The 16,733-nt window shown below is 38.4% G+C and overlaps 1 protein-coding gene across 8 annotated transcripts in view; it reads left to right on the top strand.

Annotated features, from left to right (window-relative positions):
* PIEZO2 (piezo type mechanosensitive ion channel component 2) overlaps positions 1 to 16,733 on the top strand; it is a 311,692-nt gene that overhangs the window by 266,323 nt on the left and 28,636 nt on the right. For 7 of the 8 annotated variants that reach the window (XM_064443019.1, XM_064443020.1, XM_064443017.1 and 4 more), the window contains 5 exons: positions 2,087 to 2,190; positions 6,752 to 6,863; positions 8,601 to 8,666; positions 11,938 to 12,104; positions 15,022 to 15,197. In XM_064443019.1, the coding sequence (XP_064299089.1) occupies positions 2,087 to 2,190; positions 6,752 to 6,863; positions 8,601 to 8,666; positions 11,938 to 12,104; positions 15,022 to 15,197 (625 nt within the window). Of the gene's footprint in view, positions 1 to 2,086; positions 2,191 to 4,211; positions 4,311 to 6,751; positions 6,864 to 8,600; positions 8,667 to 11,937; positions 12,105 to 15,021; positions 15,198 to 16,733 lie in introns of all 8 variants that reach the window. The other variant, XM_064443024.1, reaches the window with a different exon arrangement.

Here is a 16,733-nt window from a genome sequence, read left to right as displayed (position 1 = left end):
TGTATATCATAGGAATTAAAATACAGTCAAGAATTTAGGTCTGAGTAGAACAGATGGGACACATCAGTGGGGATTTCCTCATTGACGCTCACTCATGCTCTCCCTTGCAGGGAAGTATGGTTCCTCCTGTGCTTGTGGGTTACATGTGGAGCCCCACAAAGGTCAGCAGGAGTTAGGGCCACATGCTCCAAGGTCCTCAGCTTCTCTTGGGGCACAGAGGTGTGTCTGATGGAGTGCAAAAGATGGTGCTCACAGCAGTCCTGGAGACCGCTTTCCCTCTGGGCACCAGCGGATGATGGCTCCTCCATCTCGTTCCACAAGGAAAGCCTGCAAGTCCCTTTTCACAGTAGGAAAAAGTCACATTTTGTAGTAGGAGAGGGGGCCCCCAAGTCCAGTCCAGCCATGAATTATGTTACTAGTAAAATGTGGTCTCTTTAGTAATCCCTGTAGGTGACTAACACACTTACTCTATTTTGATGTGTGCAAGAATGCATTATTGCTTTTCAATCATACCTCCCTCTTTAGTTATAAAAGAGACGTAACTGCTACATTACAGTGTCCCCTCAGATACACTTTAACCTAAAAATTTGGAGGAAGATCACTTTAGATTTGTTTTCTGCCAGCTGAAGCATTCCAAGTGTGTGTCTTGGTGCTACTCTGAGCCTTTAAGGAAATGCACCACAGTAGAGGTTTCCCCTAGATGTCAGGCCTTACCCTGCTGATTTTCTGTGTGGACAATTTCTGTTGCTGACTGTAAGACACATTTTTATGAAAGAGAACTGCAGAATACTGGATCCTCAAATACATTCATCTCTTTAATGTGTTTTAAACAGACATTCTTAGAAGGCCCTGTACCAAATGATTTGTTTGGTCCAAGAAATTTCCAAACTTTCTTTTCACCTTAGTTCAGCAATTAGAACTGCTGAAGTGGACTCTCTGTCCCTCTGCAGGGCGTTCACTGATGTTAAAAGTCATAACTAGGCACATGAGGTACAGAATTCCCTCTGTGAGGGAGTTTTAGGTGCTGAAGTTATGAACCAATAGAGTTCTCACAAATTTCACAGTGTGCTTACCCTGAGGTTTCTACGGTAGTTATCTGTGGTCATCTGTGCACAGAGGATCTGTGTAGAATTCAAGGTATGATTGAATTAAAGCAATTGTTACTTTTCCAGAAACCTATAATGAGGGTTAAATATAATTTTCAGTATAAATATGTATTGCTCCATATATCCAGATTGTGTGACATTTCATCTAAGTAACTGTTCCTTTATATATTTCAGCTTAAATGTAGAAATTATTTACCAGTTTTCACTGCTGAATGTAATGCTGTGATTTTGTTTTCTCTCTTGCTCATTACCTTATTTTTCATTTCTTTTGTTTCTCTTGTTCATTCATGTAGGCCTGTTACCATCTGAGAGATAAAAACATTGCTTCTGTTCAAGGATATAAGGCCTAGCTTATTCACTGTGCATCTTTACTGTATCAAGGTTTCAGAATCTTTCTGAATCCATGGGCAAAAAATTGAAACTCATTTGTGATCACTTTAACAGAATCCAAGTGATTTGTTTTAAAAAAACCAAGGTTTTCCATTACCTCATCAAAGCTTAAATGTTTGAAGAAAGCATTAACCAATACCATCCCATCCCATAGTTTAAAGGATGCCTCAGCATTTTCAAGAGAAGTTCTGTATTTTTTGTCCAGTGGTACTGTTCATGTAAATCCGTTTACTTACCTGCTGGGCTTTTTTTACTCCCTCAAATAACCATGAGTCCCCAATTAATGTAGACTTAACTGCCATTTTTTTTTCTTAAAAAATGTAACCTAGTAACTTGATAAACTTCAAGCTTTTCCTTTACTTTTTCTTCTCATTGTGATGTTTTCCTTAGTTCTTCTATAGTTCTCATTCATGCCCAAAGTATCGCAGACTAACATCAAATAAATTGCCTGAGACCTTTTCATCTCTTGCTTCTTCTCTGTTTTCACCTCTCCTGGTTATGAATTTTTAAATGACTGGATGTTCATAGGTCTTGGGGCAGTTGAGAATAGAACTTTTCAGAAAAATAAGAAAATATTTTGTTTTGCTTAGTGGTCAGAAGTGGAAATTATTATTTGTTTGAGACGGATAGTGAAGAGGAAGAGGAAGAGGAGAAAAAAGAAGAGGAAGAGCCTCGAAAAAAATCTGCATTTCAGGTACTTTTTCGTGATTTGCTTTATAGTTGACATCTGGAAAAAAATGTAGGCTTCTCACAACACAGGCACATAGGTTAAAGCAGCCAGTGCATCTAAAGTAGACCTGAAGAGTATTGGGCATGAAATTTCTTGCCAATTTAAAATGCAAGTTTGCCTGTTTTAAGCATTGCCAAATTCCTACAAGAGCTATAGTGAAATCATGTCTTCATTCCCTTATGCCTGAGGAAAACAAAAATACAAAAACAAAGGTTAAGAATCTGAGCTTTATTTTTTCTGCACTGCAATAAAGACAAGTGAGGAAGCTGACTTGCCTCTGGCACTGCTGTACAATGCATCAGTGGTTTTCTGGTTTTGAGTAGATGTTATCATTCCATGAAGTGATCCCAAAAAATGGAAAAGAATGCATACTTTTTAAAATACATTTTTATTATAATACATTTATTATCCTAGTGAACCAGAGAAATAGATCCTTGGGCTATAAAGAGCTTAACATTTAAAATGAGAAAGGACACCACACCACTTTCCTTTCTTTTTCAGGGTAATGTTAATTAATATGTTTGCACTTTAAGTGACAGACTGTGTTGAAGTAAGAGGATATTATAATGTTAAAAAGATAGCTGAAGTTTCCTAACTGGGTTCCTACTGGTTGATGTTAGACAGTACCAGGTATTGAATCCACTGGCTTAAATTAAGAACTTTGGGTGAAGAAGTTAGTGAAATACTCATGCGTGTAGGATTGCTTTAATCTTCATAAGATCAAAGTTCTACTTGTTGAAGAACTTTCAGAAATACCGCAGAACTTTTTCAGGTCTGTAACTTTAATAGCTTTTTGCAGATGAGTAGTCCCATCCAGGTGCAAGCTCATGTCACTGCAGAATTGGTGCATTATCAAAAGCCCAGCCCGAGCAAGAGCAAGAAACTGCCTCCATGCTCTTCTATTCCTTATGCCAATAGCTTTCAGACAAAGCTTCCCAGACAGCATTACTGAATTACAATAAGAAATATTTTATTTAAATCATTGCTACAATGTGTCTTTAGTTTATATACTGACATTACCTTACCAACTGATTACATTTGTTAAACTGCCTGCATGGTAATGACATGGGAAAAAATTCTCCTGACCTTACAAAAAGCAAAACAAATCTGGATAAAAATAATGCGATAAGTAAGTTTTATTTTCTACTATTTACACTAAATTTTTGTATATTTTGCATTTAACTCACCTTGGACCATAAAAATGGCTCATGAATTTCTAGGTCATTTTTCTTTCTGGTTTTCATGCAGGTATAGATGAAAGTTTGCATTCTTGTTTCTGCTGATTTTTTTAAAAATTGGTGGCAACATTTTATTCAGCTGTGCTGCTGCCAAGCACTGAGATTTTAGAGAGTTCTAAACTTGAGGTCAGAAGCTAATAAGATTCTTTCATTTACTCCGGGTTTTCGGTTTTTTGTTCTTTTGGTTTTATTTTTTAAAGACCAGTCCTGAAACTGTTAATCTGAGGATGGAGGATCTTGTCTTTATTTCAAAAATCTGGTCAGATGTTCTGTATAGGTGGCCAGTTCTGCAATATGTGCAACATGAAGATGTTGGATGGCTTTATGTAGGCGGGATGTTGTATAGAACAGAAAATTATTTCTGTTTATGAGAAGCTTGTTCATTGTTTGGTCATCATAGCTTGTTCGCCTTCCATCACCGTGCACATGGTCTTAATAAAAATACTAGCGAAGTGGTTTGTTGTAGAGCCTGCTAAAGAATGATTTATAATCGTTGATTTTTCTTTTAACGTAAATTGTGCGCAATAGTCACTTCAAGGGTCAACTTAGAGATCTTATTTCCTAGAGAATGCAGGCAGTTAGGAATCTTATTGAAATTTTATTGTGAACATCACAAATGATCTTTTTTCATATTGTAGTCTATGAATGTAAATTTGCTCTTAATCTAGCTACAATCATTCAATAGATACTTGTTATTAATACTTTCTTGTTTTCTACTAATTGCTTTTGCTTTGTCCTTCTTTATAGAGAGCTATTGGGAAATTTGCTTCAGCCATTTTAGCCCTGCCAAAGTCTGTCATTAAACTACCCAAAACTATTCTTCAGTATTTAATCAAAGCAGCAAAGGTACTTGATGTTTTGCGAGTGCTCAGTATGTGACCCATCCCATAGTTCCTGATGTAATATATACCTCTGTCCTTGTCTGCATTTTTCCTCTTATATGAATGATTTAAAAAAAAAAATGACAACCAAAGCTTCATTCCTAGTAAATGCAATACATTTCATACTTTGGGAGTGGTCAAGCCAGAAGAAAAGTGGTCTATCTTTTTTAAGTGCAACCCCAGAGAGAAAATGCAGACCCAAATTCTCATTATCTTCTGATACTGCTGTACGAGATGGTCACGTCAAGTTGCATGTATCTTATGGACACTGTGGTAATTGATCTCAGAAAGCTGGTAAAAGGTTTGTAAAACACACATTCTGCTCCAAACCCCTTTTTAGCTGTCGTCTTTTCTGGCCTTCATCATCATAAAAAAGATTTGTGCATCTTCTTTCTTGTCCTCCTTGAATACATTTAGCTTTTCCTGCCTCGGAGCACTGTGTATCATTTCACGCTCCACATATGTAACATGATGTTTGGAAGGAGTGAACGTTACAGATTGAGCGTACCAGCTCCAAAGCCTAAAAGATACTGCATTTAAAGTCTGTCCAGTGGTAAAAATCCGAAGTAATACATATGTATGCACCCAGTCAGCTCTTAAAATATCTACTGCTTAATATAAGTAGTTACAGTGAATTTATTAATCAAATGCCCTTTCTTCATTCTAATCTTCTACCCTCTTCCAAGTCTGCCTTTTACTTCTAAAGATTTCTTTATTCACACTATGACTGTGGCTAGCTAACTGTTCAACAGCAGATGCTGACAGTTTCTGACTTTCAGTAAGTAGTATGGTATTAGTTCACTTAAGTATCACCGTTCCCCAGATCACCTTCATTAGAAAACACCTATTAGAAAGGAAAGAGAAACCAATCCCTCTGATCCCACAGATTTTCTCATGTGGTACTTATTTTGAACAAGTCACAGATATAAAAAACAATGTACAGATGTTGAGAGATTTGGAAGAGGCCCTTCTTATCAATAGTACCAGAATAATTTCCAATCCGTTGTTGTATACATTCACAAAACAGAACAAAGTGTTTTTCCCTTTAAATTCATTTAAAGACAATGTGACCATTTTAAAACATTGCTTTTAATGCTCCAGACCAACTGTGTATGCAAACTTTAAAAATACATATAAACCAAATAGAAATCTTACCATTCTGCCCTATGAGGGTCAGTTCCAGCTTCACTGAGATACACGTGTGTTGTTGCCATTGTCTGCATGTTTGTCTTGTGAATTAATAGAGCTGTTTTGTTACTGTGCTTTATTTTCACCCTCATGCCTGCATCTGTGTGCTTCCCTGCCCTGTCTCTGTTACCAGCCTGTGTTGCTTAGAAATAGAAGACAATGCAGTACCAGCTGAAGATGATTACCATTTTCCAATGAAAACCATAAAAAGAACAAAAGAACATCTTTTGTCCTAAAGAGTTTTGGAGAAGATACAGTTAGCGTAGTTTATTTTATTCACATTTTATGTTGTATAGGGAAAATAGATAAGTGTTACTGCTTTTTTTCTGTAACCTTCCTTCACAGCTTGAGCAGAACTATTCAAAAAGTTAATTTGGGGTAACTTGTTTTTTACTTTTTTTTTTTTTCCCCCGCACTGCTATAACATTTGTAAATATTTGGGGCCAATTCCATGCTTCATGTAGTCATACAGGTCAACAGACTGTTGATCTGAGTGAGTGCTGTGAGCAGGATTTGGCCCCATAAAATCCCCTTGATATATAGGTAAGTATTACTGTCTTCATTTTACAACTGGAAAAACAGTAGCAGAAGGATCCGTAAGTGACTTATCTGAAGGAACAAAGGGAGCCGTTGTCAAAATCAGGATGAAATTTGAGGAATTATTCCTGACTGCCAGGTTTGGGACTGTGCATAGATAGCAAATCTGTAAATGTTCCACTGGGATCTGCAGAGGGGAAATAAATACCTAATATTTGAAAAATGTACAAGCACAAATACCTATACTGAGATATCACTACATCTTTTGATGCTTTAGATAGTTGATTGCAGCACTTTCTCTTAAAGTTTCCATTACTCTGCATCTTGCCTGTAAAATGATAAAGTAGAACTACAGAATTGAATTGAGAGAGATTCAGGTGAAATAGCCCATATGCACAACAGGGTATTAATTCCCAAAGTTCAGAGTATGAATTTTTGTGGGTTCTAATGAAACTTGGTTCACCCACAAGTGTTTTCACATTTGGTTTTATGCTCGCAAAAATAGCACATGAAAACTCAGCGATCTGCAGGGGAGGTGTTTGATTTGGGATTCAAAATATTTCCTTACCCCTGCAGATCTGAATGCATTTACTCAAACTATATAGTCCTGCTTGTGGCTCATTCTATGGTTTGCTCTCAAAACACGAAGAACCTTGAAATAAATGAGTTTGTTCCTTCCAGTTTGTTTATCAGGCCTGGATTACTGACCCTAAAACAGCACTACGACAGAGGCGCAAAGAGAAGAAAAGTTTTGGGAAAGAGGAAAAGCGAAGGCGAAAAGGTTCTGGGGATGGTAGGTAGACCTCTGTATTTAAAACAAAAATGTAGTGTTGACTAGACTGCCTGTTGCTCCTGGTAGCAAAAGGCAGCTGAGTTTTAGAGGGCAAGCACTCTCAGTTCTGGCTAGGAACTGGAAAAATTAGTCTGCCTTTGGCTGGCTGTCTCTCCTTGCCCCAGCCCACGACAAGGCCAGCCATAGCTACGTCCTTTCGATCTGCACAGTGCACATTTGAGGGAGATCAAGGAGAAGGGTGGATATGTGTGTTTTCCATGGAGCAAGACACACACCCAGAACTTTAGCCAAATTGGAAGACTCAACACCTTGCAGAAAACATCAGCTATATGAAAACATTTGTGGAAGTAGAGTGCTTGCAAGAGAAAGCCATAACTAAAGGCATAACTTTATAAAGCAAATAACCTGGTAGTTAACAGCATTTCTCCAGAATATGGGAGTGTAAATGCCAGGTGTTTGGCCAGAATCAGGCAGAGCAAGGATGTTACCCTTTCATTCTCTCACCTCATAAAAAGGTTTATCTTACTCTCCAGGTTTTTCTAGGGTTGCTCAAAGTCTCTCGTTTTGATGATAAATTCATGTATATTCCCAGGGAAAGTTTTGCGGGTGACAGACTTACATTTTGTGTTGAAGAACTATTTTGGGAGAAAGTTCCTGAATAGCTGTAGTTCCAGTGGAGCTGTAAGAAACAATCAATGAAATAGCCACGTATTATTTCTTTTTGCCACATTTCCTATATAGTTCCGTAAAAAAGCTTGAGTTGGTACATGAGGAAGAATATCAAGAAATGTTTTTCGCTTTCCCTGCCGTACTCAGTGAGGAACCCAAATATCCATGAACCCCTGAATTCACAGTGAATTCAGCAGGCAGCAAAAGGAAAACTTACAGATGTTAATAGGGTTTTACTGGCACTGTAAAATCATTTGTGCCTCTGAAAAAAATCAGTTCATAAGTGGTTCATTTCTCTTCATCTTTTGCTCCCTTTTAAACAAGAAAAGAAAATAGACATTCAGAAGCCTTTCTGGTCAGTATAGATGGGGAGGAGAGGGGCCCATTCAGGCTGAATCAGCTGGACGACTTCTCCATTTGGCATCTTCACCCATCGAAAAGAGGGAGCTTTATAATTTGACTGCTGCCACTGAAGCTGTAGCTACAGTTACTGGATATTAGATAGAAGGAGAGTCATTTGTCTGTCCTTTAGTTCTGCCTGCGACTCTATATCACTCTTCTGCTACAAGCCTAAATAAAAGCTCGTGGTAGTTTCAAACCAACTCTGCTGCTTCATTTCAACCTGAAGGTCCCACTCAATTCATTCAGGTTTGCTGGGTCAGAGGCAGAAGATCAGAGGACTGATCAGGTTGCCCTTTGCAGAAGGTGAAGAAATGAGCTCAAGTGTGAGTCAGAGGAAGGTGATGCTGCTGAGGCTGGAAGCAGTGTGACTGAGAAATTTGCCTGGGTTTACATCAACAGATGATCTTGCTCAGCAGCCTATCTAGTAAGAAAATGCCACTGCAAATTACAAGAGAGAGGTGGTCATCCTTGAAACACCTTCGCTGACAGGGTTGTCCCCTCACTTGAGTCCTTTAGAAATAGAAATAGAAATGTGCTTTCTGTTATAGCAGTAGGTGAGGAACCAATCACTACTGCTTAACAACTAGCATTTTCTAGCTCAAATGGCATTTACACCCGTACTTCTGTATGTGTAACACTCACAGTTTCACTCATTGTTTTCAACAGGTGGTACTGATGCAGACTGTGAAGACAGTGAAGAGGAACCTGTCAAGAAGAAATCTGATGGACCAGGTATGAAGGCAGAAAGAGGGTTTCTCTGCTGTTACAGTGCAGTTGTGACGTAAGCAGCATATTACAAGAGATAGCATTGCAGTGATCCCAAACTTGTGTAAAAGCCACAAAATCCATTCTAACCTGTGCAGTGAGAACTTCCTAACTACTTTCAGGTTTTCAGCTGCTAGATTTAAAAGTCCTGAGCATAGCAACTTCACCTACTGGACTATCAGCTACTGCACTCATTCTCTACACACTTTAAATACATCTGCAGGCTCAGACTTGATGACTTGCTGCATATTTTACTTACAGAACAACTTATACCTAAGCTTAGCTTCCAGTCCTGATTGAACAACAGTCCTGTGTTAAAATCTCCTTTGATTTCGAATGTCTGAAATATTATTAGCATAAAGTCCTTGTGTTTTTTCAGTGTGTTTTAGCATGGTTAATATAATGCTTTTTTATGGTACTTGCCCATTGAGCAATGTGCAATGATCTCTAAAAAAGTGGGATTTTCCCAATCTTATTCATAATCAACTTAAGGATGCTCTGCAAAATAGAAGAAATGCCAGCAGTTTGCAAGATCTTGTCCATATCGAAAGTTTTCCTACAAAGAAGTATAATAGATCATAAACCTAAGCTTGGCCTTTTGTTTCTAACTGGAGTAAAAGAAGAAAACAGACTCTCCTCTTAAGTCAGTCTTCACCGTGCCTTATCTTGAGTGAGACTCTGTCTTCAAAAGCTATTTTTTGTCTCTATTTAAAATTGGTTCCCACAGTTCCAGTTAGAATTTTACCCCTTGAGGGAGCCACACGGTAGAAGATGTTACAAGGATGTGGGAGGTGTCATTTCTTTCTCACAAGAGTAGTGGTCTCAAAGAAATGAGTTGAATTACTGTAGGGGTTTTTTTGGTGGGGTTTTGGGGCTTTTTTATTTGTTACTTACTGGCGATATAGTTACCTGTGTTAAAACACTGAAGTGAATCACTCAAACACACCCCTAGGGAAATAAACTTGGTGCTACACAGGAGTTAGGGAAAGAGAATGAAGTTTATAATTCATTTATATGGTTAATAGTCACTTTAAGGTGCTTTATATTTTCATTGAAATACTTTGACCATTCCTAGGTAAAATTTGTTAAAGATGATGGTTGGAAAAAATTAGACAGCAGTTGTTAATGAAGCATTAGTATCATTATTAACCTTAGATCAAATCCTGTCTCACACTTTCAGGCACAGAGAAGCCTTCTCTGCATTTGACCCTTTAAGTTAGAATAACAGTCTCTGCAGAAAATAAATATTTGTTTCCTTTTTTGAAGATATTTAGATGCAATCGATCCCCAAAAGATTATTTTTAAAAAGTTTTGGAGAACAGCAAAGCTGCCAGAACAGCTACAGCATCATTAAAAATGTATACTAAATCACCTCCATCCCAGAGAGAAAACTGACCTTTCGGATTAGACTGGAAGTGCTTGGCAAAGCACTGTGGTGAGACTATGGCATGCCAGAGGTGGTCAATAATAAAGATAATTTTAACCTGAGAGCTGCGATCCTCCTGAAGTCAGTAGCAGAAATTATATTAGAGAGGAAGAGTGTGAGTTAAAAAAGAACATTAATATGTTGTATATTTTTGTGTATGAGTGCTGCATTTTCTTTTAACATATTCATAATACTATCTGGAATTCAAAGGAAATGAATGGTCCTTGAAATAGAAACAGCCTTACATTTGATTTTCATTGGCAATATTTCCTTAGCGTCAAGACCTTGCACATTGAAATATGAGTGAATAATATTTAAGTAGATTAATCATAAAATATCTCCAATTCTACATGACATAGAAAAAGCCTAAAAAAAAGGGCAACACATTATTGAAATAATCATATTTCCAGGTGAAGCAAGCTAAATGGTCTTACGTTCAGAGATACCAGACCAGTTCCATGACATTGCTCAGGTAAATGCATACTGCCATTTCAGGGTCCACCTTACAGGAATGTACCACTCATGGTTTTTTTTCTTAGTTTCTCTCCACACGTATGTGCATACAACCCTGCCTGCACACTCAGAGACGTGCATGTTGCTCCATAGGAAATCTGCTTTATTATAACTTCACCTTTGCATTCTTTGTAAGGAGCAAATGTGCACTCCACAAAGTTTTGTGTGCCATCTTGTGGTACAGCTAAGAAGTGAAGTTGTTAAATGCATCATGCTTTTGCACGTAGGTTGTTGGCCCCTGAGTATCTACTTAAACCATTTTGTCCCTGCATGGCAGATTATTGGCAGTTTTCTATTATTTCTTAGGCCTGCTACTCTAAAATTGATCTTTATAGCTAGTGCTCTGAGATTTGCAACTTAGCAGTGACAACTAGCTCTGGAACCATCTAGTTGGAAAGAAATTTTTTGAGCATTTGTGCAACGCTATGTAAGAACTGTAGTGTGGTGTGTATGTTCGGGGAAGAAAAATAAGCTGAAAGTGCTGCTTTCTGGGTGAGAAATGCAGTTGCTAATGCTAAAGGAACTACTGAAATGAGAAATTAACTTGAGGCAGCTGCACTGAGCAAAATTAAGCTACTATTGTTGTTATAAACCCATAAGCCTTACTCATGGGAGGCTGTACTGCTTTGGCAAAATGGTGCAAGAGTAATGTTTTATAAATAATTTATATGATCTGTGCTAGCTGGGCTAGTTGATCTGAGATCACTGATGACACAGTGCAGACTATTTAAAAAAGGGAGAGGCTTTGAGAACAGTTAACGCACAGAGGTGTGTTTAGGTGTTGGAAAACTGGGAGAAATTCAAAGACTGTTTAGGCAGGTTATACTTTGAACCTCAGCTATCCAATGTTCAAGCACAAAAGGCAAGCTCTGTGCAGAGAGAAGTGCACACAAGTAAATAGGCAAGGTAAGAGGCTCAGTGCGAACGCCGGCTGAGGAGCTGTTGAGATCATGGTAGCTGGGGATGTTGAATAGCTCCCAGGAGATGCCCAAACCTTTGGGTTTCATTTTGCAGACCTGTGCATACAGTGTCTCTCTAAAATCAGAGACTGTTTATATGACTAACGATTGCAGCACCAGAGAGTTAGGGAGTGGAAAAGGGATTCCAGATGATAAGCCTAGACATACAGGCAGGAAAATGGCCCAGACAGCCAAAAGGCCTCCAGCCATCTTCAGAGATTCCTTACGATGACAGGGTCTTGCAGCCTGGATTATTATTATTAGACAATAAAGGAAAAATCACTCGAACTGCAAGCAGATATTTGCATGCATTAACTCTGTTGCTTTCCCTCTCCCTTAGATAACATCATCAAGAGGATATTTAATATCTTGAAGTTCACTTGGGTCCTTTTCCTGGCAACGCTAGACAGTTTTACAGCTTGGCTTAATTCCATCTCAAGAGAACACATCGATATCTCCACTGTGCTAAGAATCGAGCGCTGTATGCTGACCAGGGAGATTAAGAAGGTAACGCCTTTGGTCTTTTTTGTCTGCTAATGCCATTTCCAGCTCAGTGAAAAAAAGAAAGGTTGTCTTTTCAGATCACCATGGTAAGGAGAAAAATGATAAAAATCTCATTTATAGGTGTATTTTAAAAATAGGTCTGGAGTTTTTTACGGCTTGCTGGTTTATAAATATATAAATAATAAATTGATTTATTATCTGGACACAGAACAAATTATTGGAAAAATAATTCTTTCAGAGGCTGATGTAAGAGTTTGGCTGAACCTCTCCTGTGACAAAGTGTAGTTTTGAAGGACAAGACAAAATCAAGTAGAGAGGAGAAGGCATGGCATTTTAAACAGCTCAGAACTACCTCAGTCTGCATATTTCAGTCTACTTGTATACCAGCTTGCCTTGGAAATGACTGACAACATACAGGCATAATTTTCTTCACTCACAATGAAGCTATGTGGTCTAATATAGATTAGTAAAACCCATTATTATCAAAGATTAATGTTGATAGTGTAACTAGAAAAGTATTTTAATCTTGAAAATACAAGTAGGTGATACCTTGAAGTTGGATAAAGCTCTCATTTTAGGCACAGGTATTTTTACATATGTCACTAGCTACCCAACTGTTTCTGGAAACTTGGCATAGAAGCCTCATTTTTAGTTTTTTCCAGTTTTTGTTAAAAGCTGCAGACCATCTCAGAGATGAATAAGTCAAAAAGGTCAAAAACACATTAGTAATCTTCACTTTAATGAAGCCCCACATTGCCCAACAACAACTGGCAACATCTGCCGACACAATAAGCAGACTGCCCATGACCCCAGGAGGTTTGAGAGGCAGGCTTTCCTGGTCAGAGGGAATCTGTACCCAGTCTGGCCAGGAGACACTGCACACAGAGAGAAGACTGCTTCAGTGTTAGTGTTTAGTTACTGTTATTTTCCCCAAGGTGCCCAACAGTAAGCAGATAACAATAATAATAATAGCAAATAAATAATTAATTAAAACCCCAAATCAGAGCAAAAGAAACATGGCATATTCAGCATAGATCCTCCTTTTGAATATGTCCCAGCTTGTGCCAATGGATGGTTTAAGGCACACCAGACCTTGTGCCCCAGGTCTCAGAAGTCCCTGCTATTTCAGCATCCTCACAGAAAATCACAATTTTTTCTCACCACCCCTGAGTTTCTAAAGTTTTAACATTTATGCAGAAACCAGTCTAACTGCGTTTTTATGGCCATTACTATTTTGGGACCATATTTTTATCATTCTTTGCTACTTCTCACCTCAGCTTTATTGAGTTTCTCCTATCCTTTGCTCCCAATAGATTTATTTACTTATGTATTTCAATTTCATGTTGCCAGCAGCCTGGTGCTATTTTGATTACAATAGAGCCCATATGTCCTTGTATAGGCTGGTATATCCTGCTTCAATCCTAAATCTTCTGGTACTAGCCACCCTTCAGAGAATTTCGCCCCAGTCAATAGGTTTAAACTTCAGGATTTTTTTCTAGGATCTTTCTCACCTCTTCTGTGAAATATTGGTACCCATGAACACCAGAATCATTGATTCCCGCATAGCATCCCTAAGTCTCTGTGGCAGCCTGTCATTGCTGCCCAAGAAAGGAGGCCCTCACTGCAACCATCATGGTGACATGTTTCTTTGTCCGATGTGGAGCTGGGGACAGTTAACCTGATGTATGAAGTTCCTTTGGTCTCTCTTTCAGCTGCAGAAGAACCTGAAATTGAGTCCTCTACCAGTTGTGTGGAACTTTTGCTGTAACAGCTCTTGTCCTTTATCCCAGGCCTGCTGTTGAACTAAAATGTAGCATGTGCCATAATTTCAGAGGCAGGTTGTCATAATGACACAAACATTTATTACTGCAGAAGCAACACAACTTGTATACAAACAAACCTTAACTAAACCCTGAGTTTCAGATTTTGTTCTTAAGGGTTTGGGGTTTTTTTAACAAAACTTCAGATTTTGAAAATTTTAGATTTGGGACAGTGTAGACTACCACAGTTGAAATACTAGTAACTAATAATATTAGTAAAGGGAATACAGGCAGTATTTTAGAGTACTTTTGTTATTTTAGCTGGAAAAAGTCCTTGCAGAAGGCTTCATTGAAAGTCAGAAAAATTACTGTTCAAGAATAGCAATCTTCTTTCTCAGTATATCTTCTGAAATCAGTGCAACTGCTATTTGAATGACTTGGATGTGTTTGCCTAAGAACAGGCTATAAAGTTCTCAATTTTATTCCTATGACATGCCTTTAAAATTCTGATTGCAATATCATAGCCAGAAAGACTTGATTCTGTGCCCAGATCTGGGCTGACAGTTAATAAAACCATCCTTTCATGAACTTGCTTGATCTTGAAGTCACGCAGAAAGAGTAGAGGTCTTCGGTGTATTTTTCATGGTTTTCCAACTGTATCCATACTTCATGAAAAAAATTCTTATTTTGGGACACTAATGAAAATCTAGATCAGTTTGTACATGACCTGCTTCTTTTTTTTTTCTGTTTAAAAAACTGCTACTGACCACTAATAAGATGTATGATTGTTTTTAGGGTCAGTGAAGCTATCTAAGAGATATCTCAAAAGTTGCCAGAGTACAGATTGAGTCATGGTCCCAGCCCAGACCTTATTTTCATGCTGAATGATCTGCAGTCCACCTAGCAGAGTTTTGTTGGCTATATATAGCCTGAAACCCCTTGCATCGCTCCAGTTTTGCTTGAAAACCCAACACTTTGTGCCATGGTAATTTAAGTCAGAATCTGACTTGCACTCTGAAAAGGAACTACTAGTGGGAGGTTATTATTTACTAGAAAGCTGTTTGCACAGTCCCTAATCTTTTCCTTGCCAAATGACAGAAGAAACCAGTTCCTCAAAGAATACATCTCCCCCCATCATGTACCTCTACTCTCTTCCACAGGGAAACGTTCCAACACGGGAGAGCATCCATATGTATTACCAGAACCACATGATGAAACTGTCTAAGGAGTCAGGACTGGACTCCATTGATAAAAATCCCGGTCAAGCTTCTGGTTTGCAAGCGTCTGAAAGAATGGATAGTTTAGATTCAGCAGCTTCCCGTGACAGTATCTCCAGGTATTGATATAATTTTATTTCGTGAAAGATAGAGGGATCATGCAGTAGATGTAATTTTAGATAATGTCTAAGTACTGATGCACTTTCTAATCAATGTTGAATCCTCTTTTTGATATATCCATGCCATTTTAATAGTGAAAACTCTGCTATATGTTCCTGTTCCTTCATAGTCATGTACTCAGTTGTTGGCTTAACTCCTTTTCCACTGCATGACTACCCTACTGCTTTCTGTTTCCCCTAGAATTAGGAGTCAATGACAGGGGTTCTAACCTTGTAAAAAGTAACGGAAAATAAGAGCCTGCTGAGAATCTTATGGGATACCGTTTTAGGAATTCAGGCGTGGAGTTTGAGAAACAATCATTCATTGTGAATATTTTGTCTTTGTGAAAGAAATTGTTGTCTGTTGCCCACAAATCAGAAAAGGCTTAGAGATTCTGGGTCTGAGAGAACAAAATTCCCCCCTTGTACTCATATGGCAAAGATCTTCTGAAGAGCCTGACTTCCTAATTGCTATGATTACAGTCCAACAGAGCTACACGGTTTGTGGATTAAATACCCATACTAGTTCAGGAAAACCACCTTCCTCATTCTTTTCTGAAGTCAGATGCCATCAAGTCCCTTGCCAAAACTACTGCATGCTCCTGCTGCTCCACGCACACAGAGGCACACACATTCACTTCCTTCTCTTACAGAGGCAGCCTGTTCCCACCGTGTCCCCGGTGTTCTTGACTTTTAAGAGACTGCAGAAATTGTCTAACATGAGGGGGAGAAGGGAGGGCTTTGGAAATCGAGCTGTTTCATAATCCGTTGCGTTCTGCTGTCTCCTGTTCTCCTCTGAAGCGTGGCAGTATCATATTGTGTTTGATACTCCCAGCAAACTGTAGCTTCTGTGTACAGTAAATTATGCTTAGCTTTTACTAATGACATATGGGTAGTTGTTAGCAGACTGAAAATAATGAGGCCTTGTCTTTCTTTCTGGTGTTATTGAAAAGCAAGTGTAAGAGATTGCCTGTGAGTACTATGCTTCAACAAAATATTCACCAATTGCTCCCCAGAGTGAGCACTGGCCTTTGAGAGGTTCACTCCAGTAAAAACACCAAATCCAAGCAAATCTTTCTGGGTGGCTAGCTACCCAACTAAGCAACACCTTTGTGTTTTGTCTCAGAGTTTTACAGGAGTCAGATGACATGAAAAAATGTAAAGCCAAGTTCTATTACTAGCTCACTTGGAGCCACTTGGATATCTGCAGGGCAGAATTTAACTCCACAAAGTTCAGTCTTCCCTAAAGAAAGAATAGTAATATCAGTCCCGCTTTCGTTAAATAGTCATTAATTTTGGTCACACTGTTTACTATAGATAGAAGTTATCGTTATTCTACAACCATGTTAACAAGAACTTTAACTAGAAGCCAAGGGAAGCCAGTTCCAAAATTAATTATAAAGAAGAAAGACAAATCTTGTCATTTTCATGTTTAAATTCTGCCTCTTCATGAGATAGTATCTAGTAATGGAGCTCCACTTATGTCCTTTTTTTTCA

The sequence above is a fragment of the Phalacrocorax carbo genome, chromosome 2 (genome assembly GCF_963921805.1).
Source record: "Phalacrocorax carbo chromosome 2, bPhaCar2.1, whole genome shotgun sequence".
Lineage (NCBI taxonomy): Eukaryota > Metazoa > Chordata > Aves > Suliformes > Phalacrocoracidae > Phalacrocorax > Phalacrocorax carbo.
This window is presented reverse-complemented; position numbering and strand designations above follow the sequence as displayed.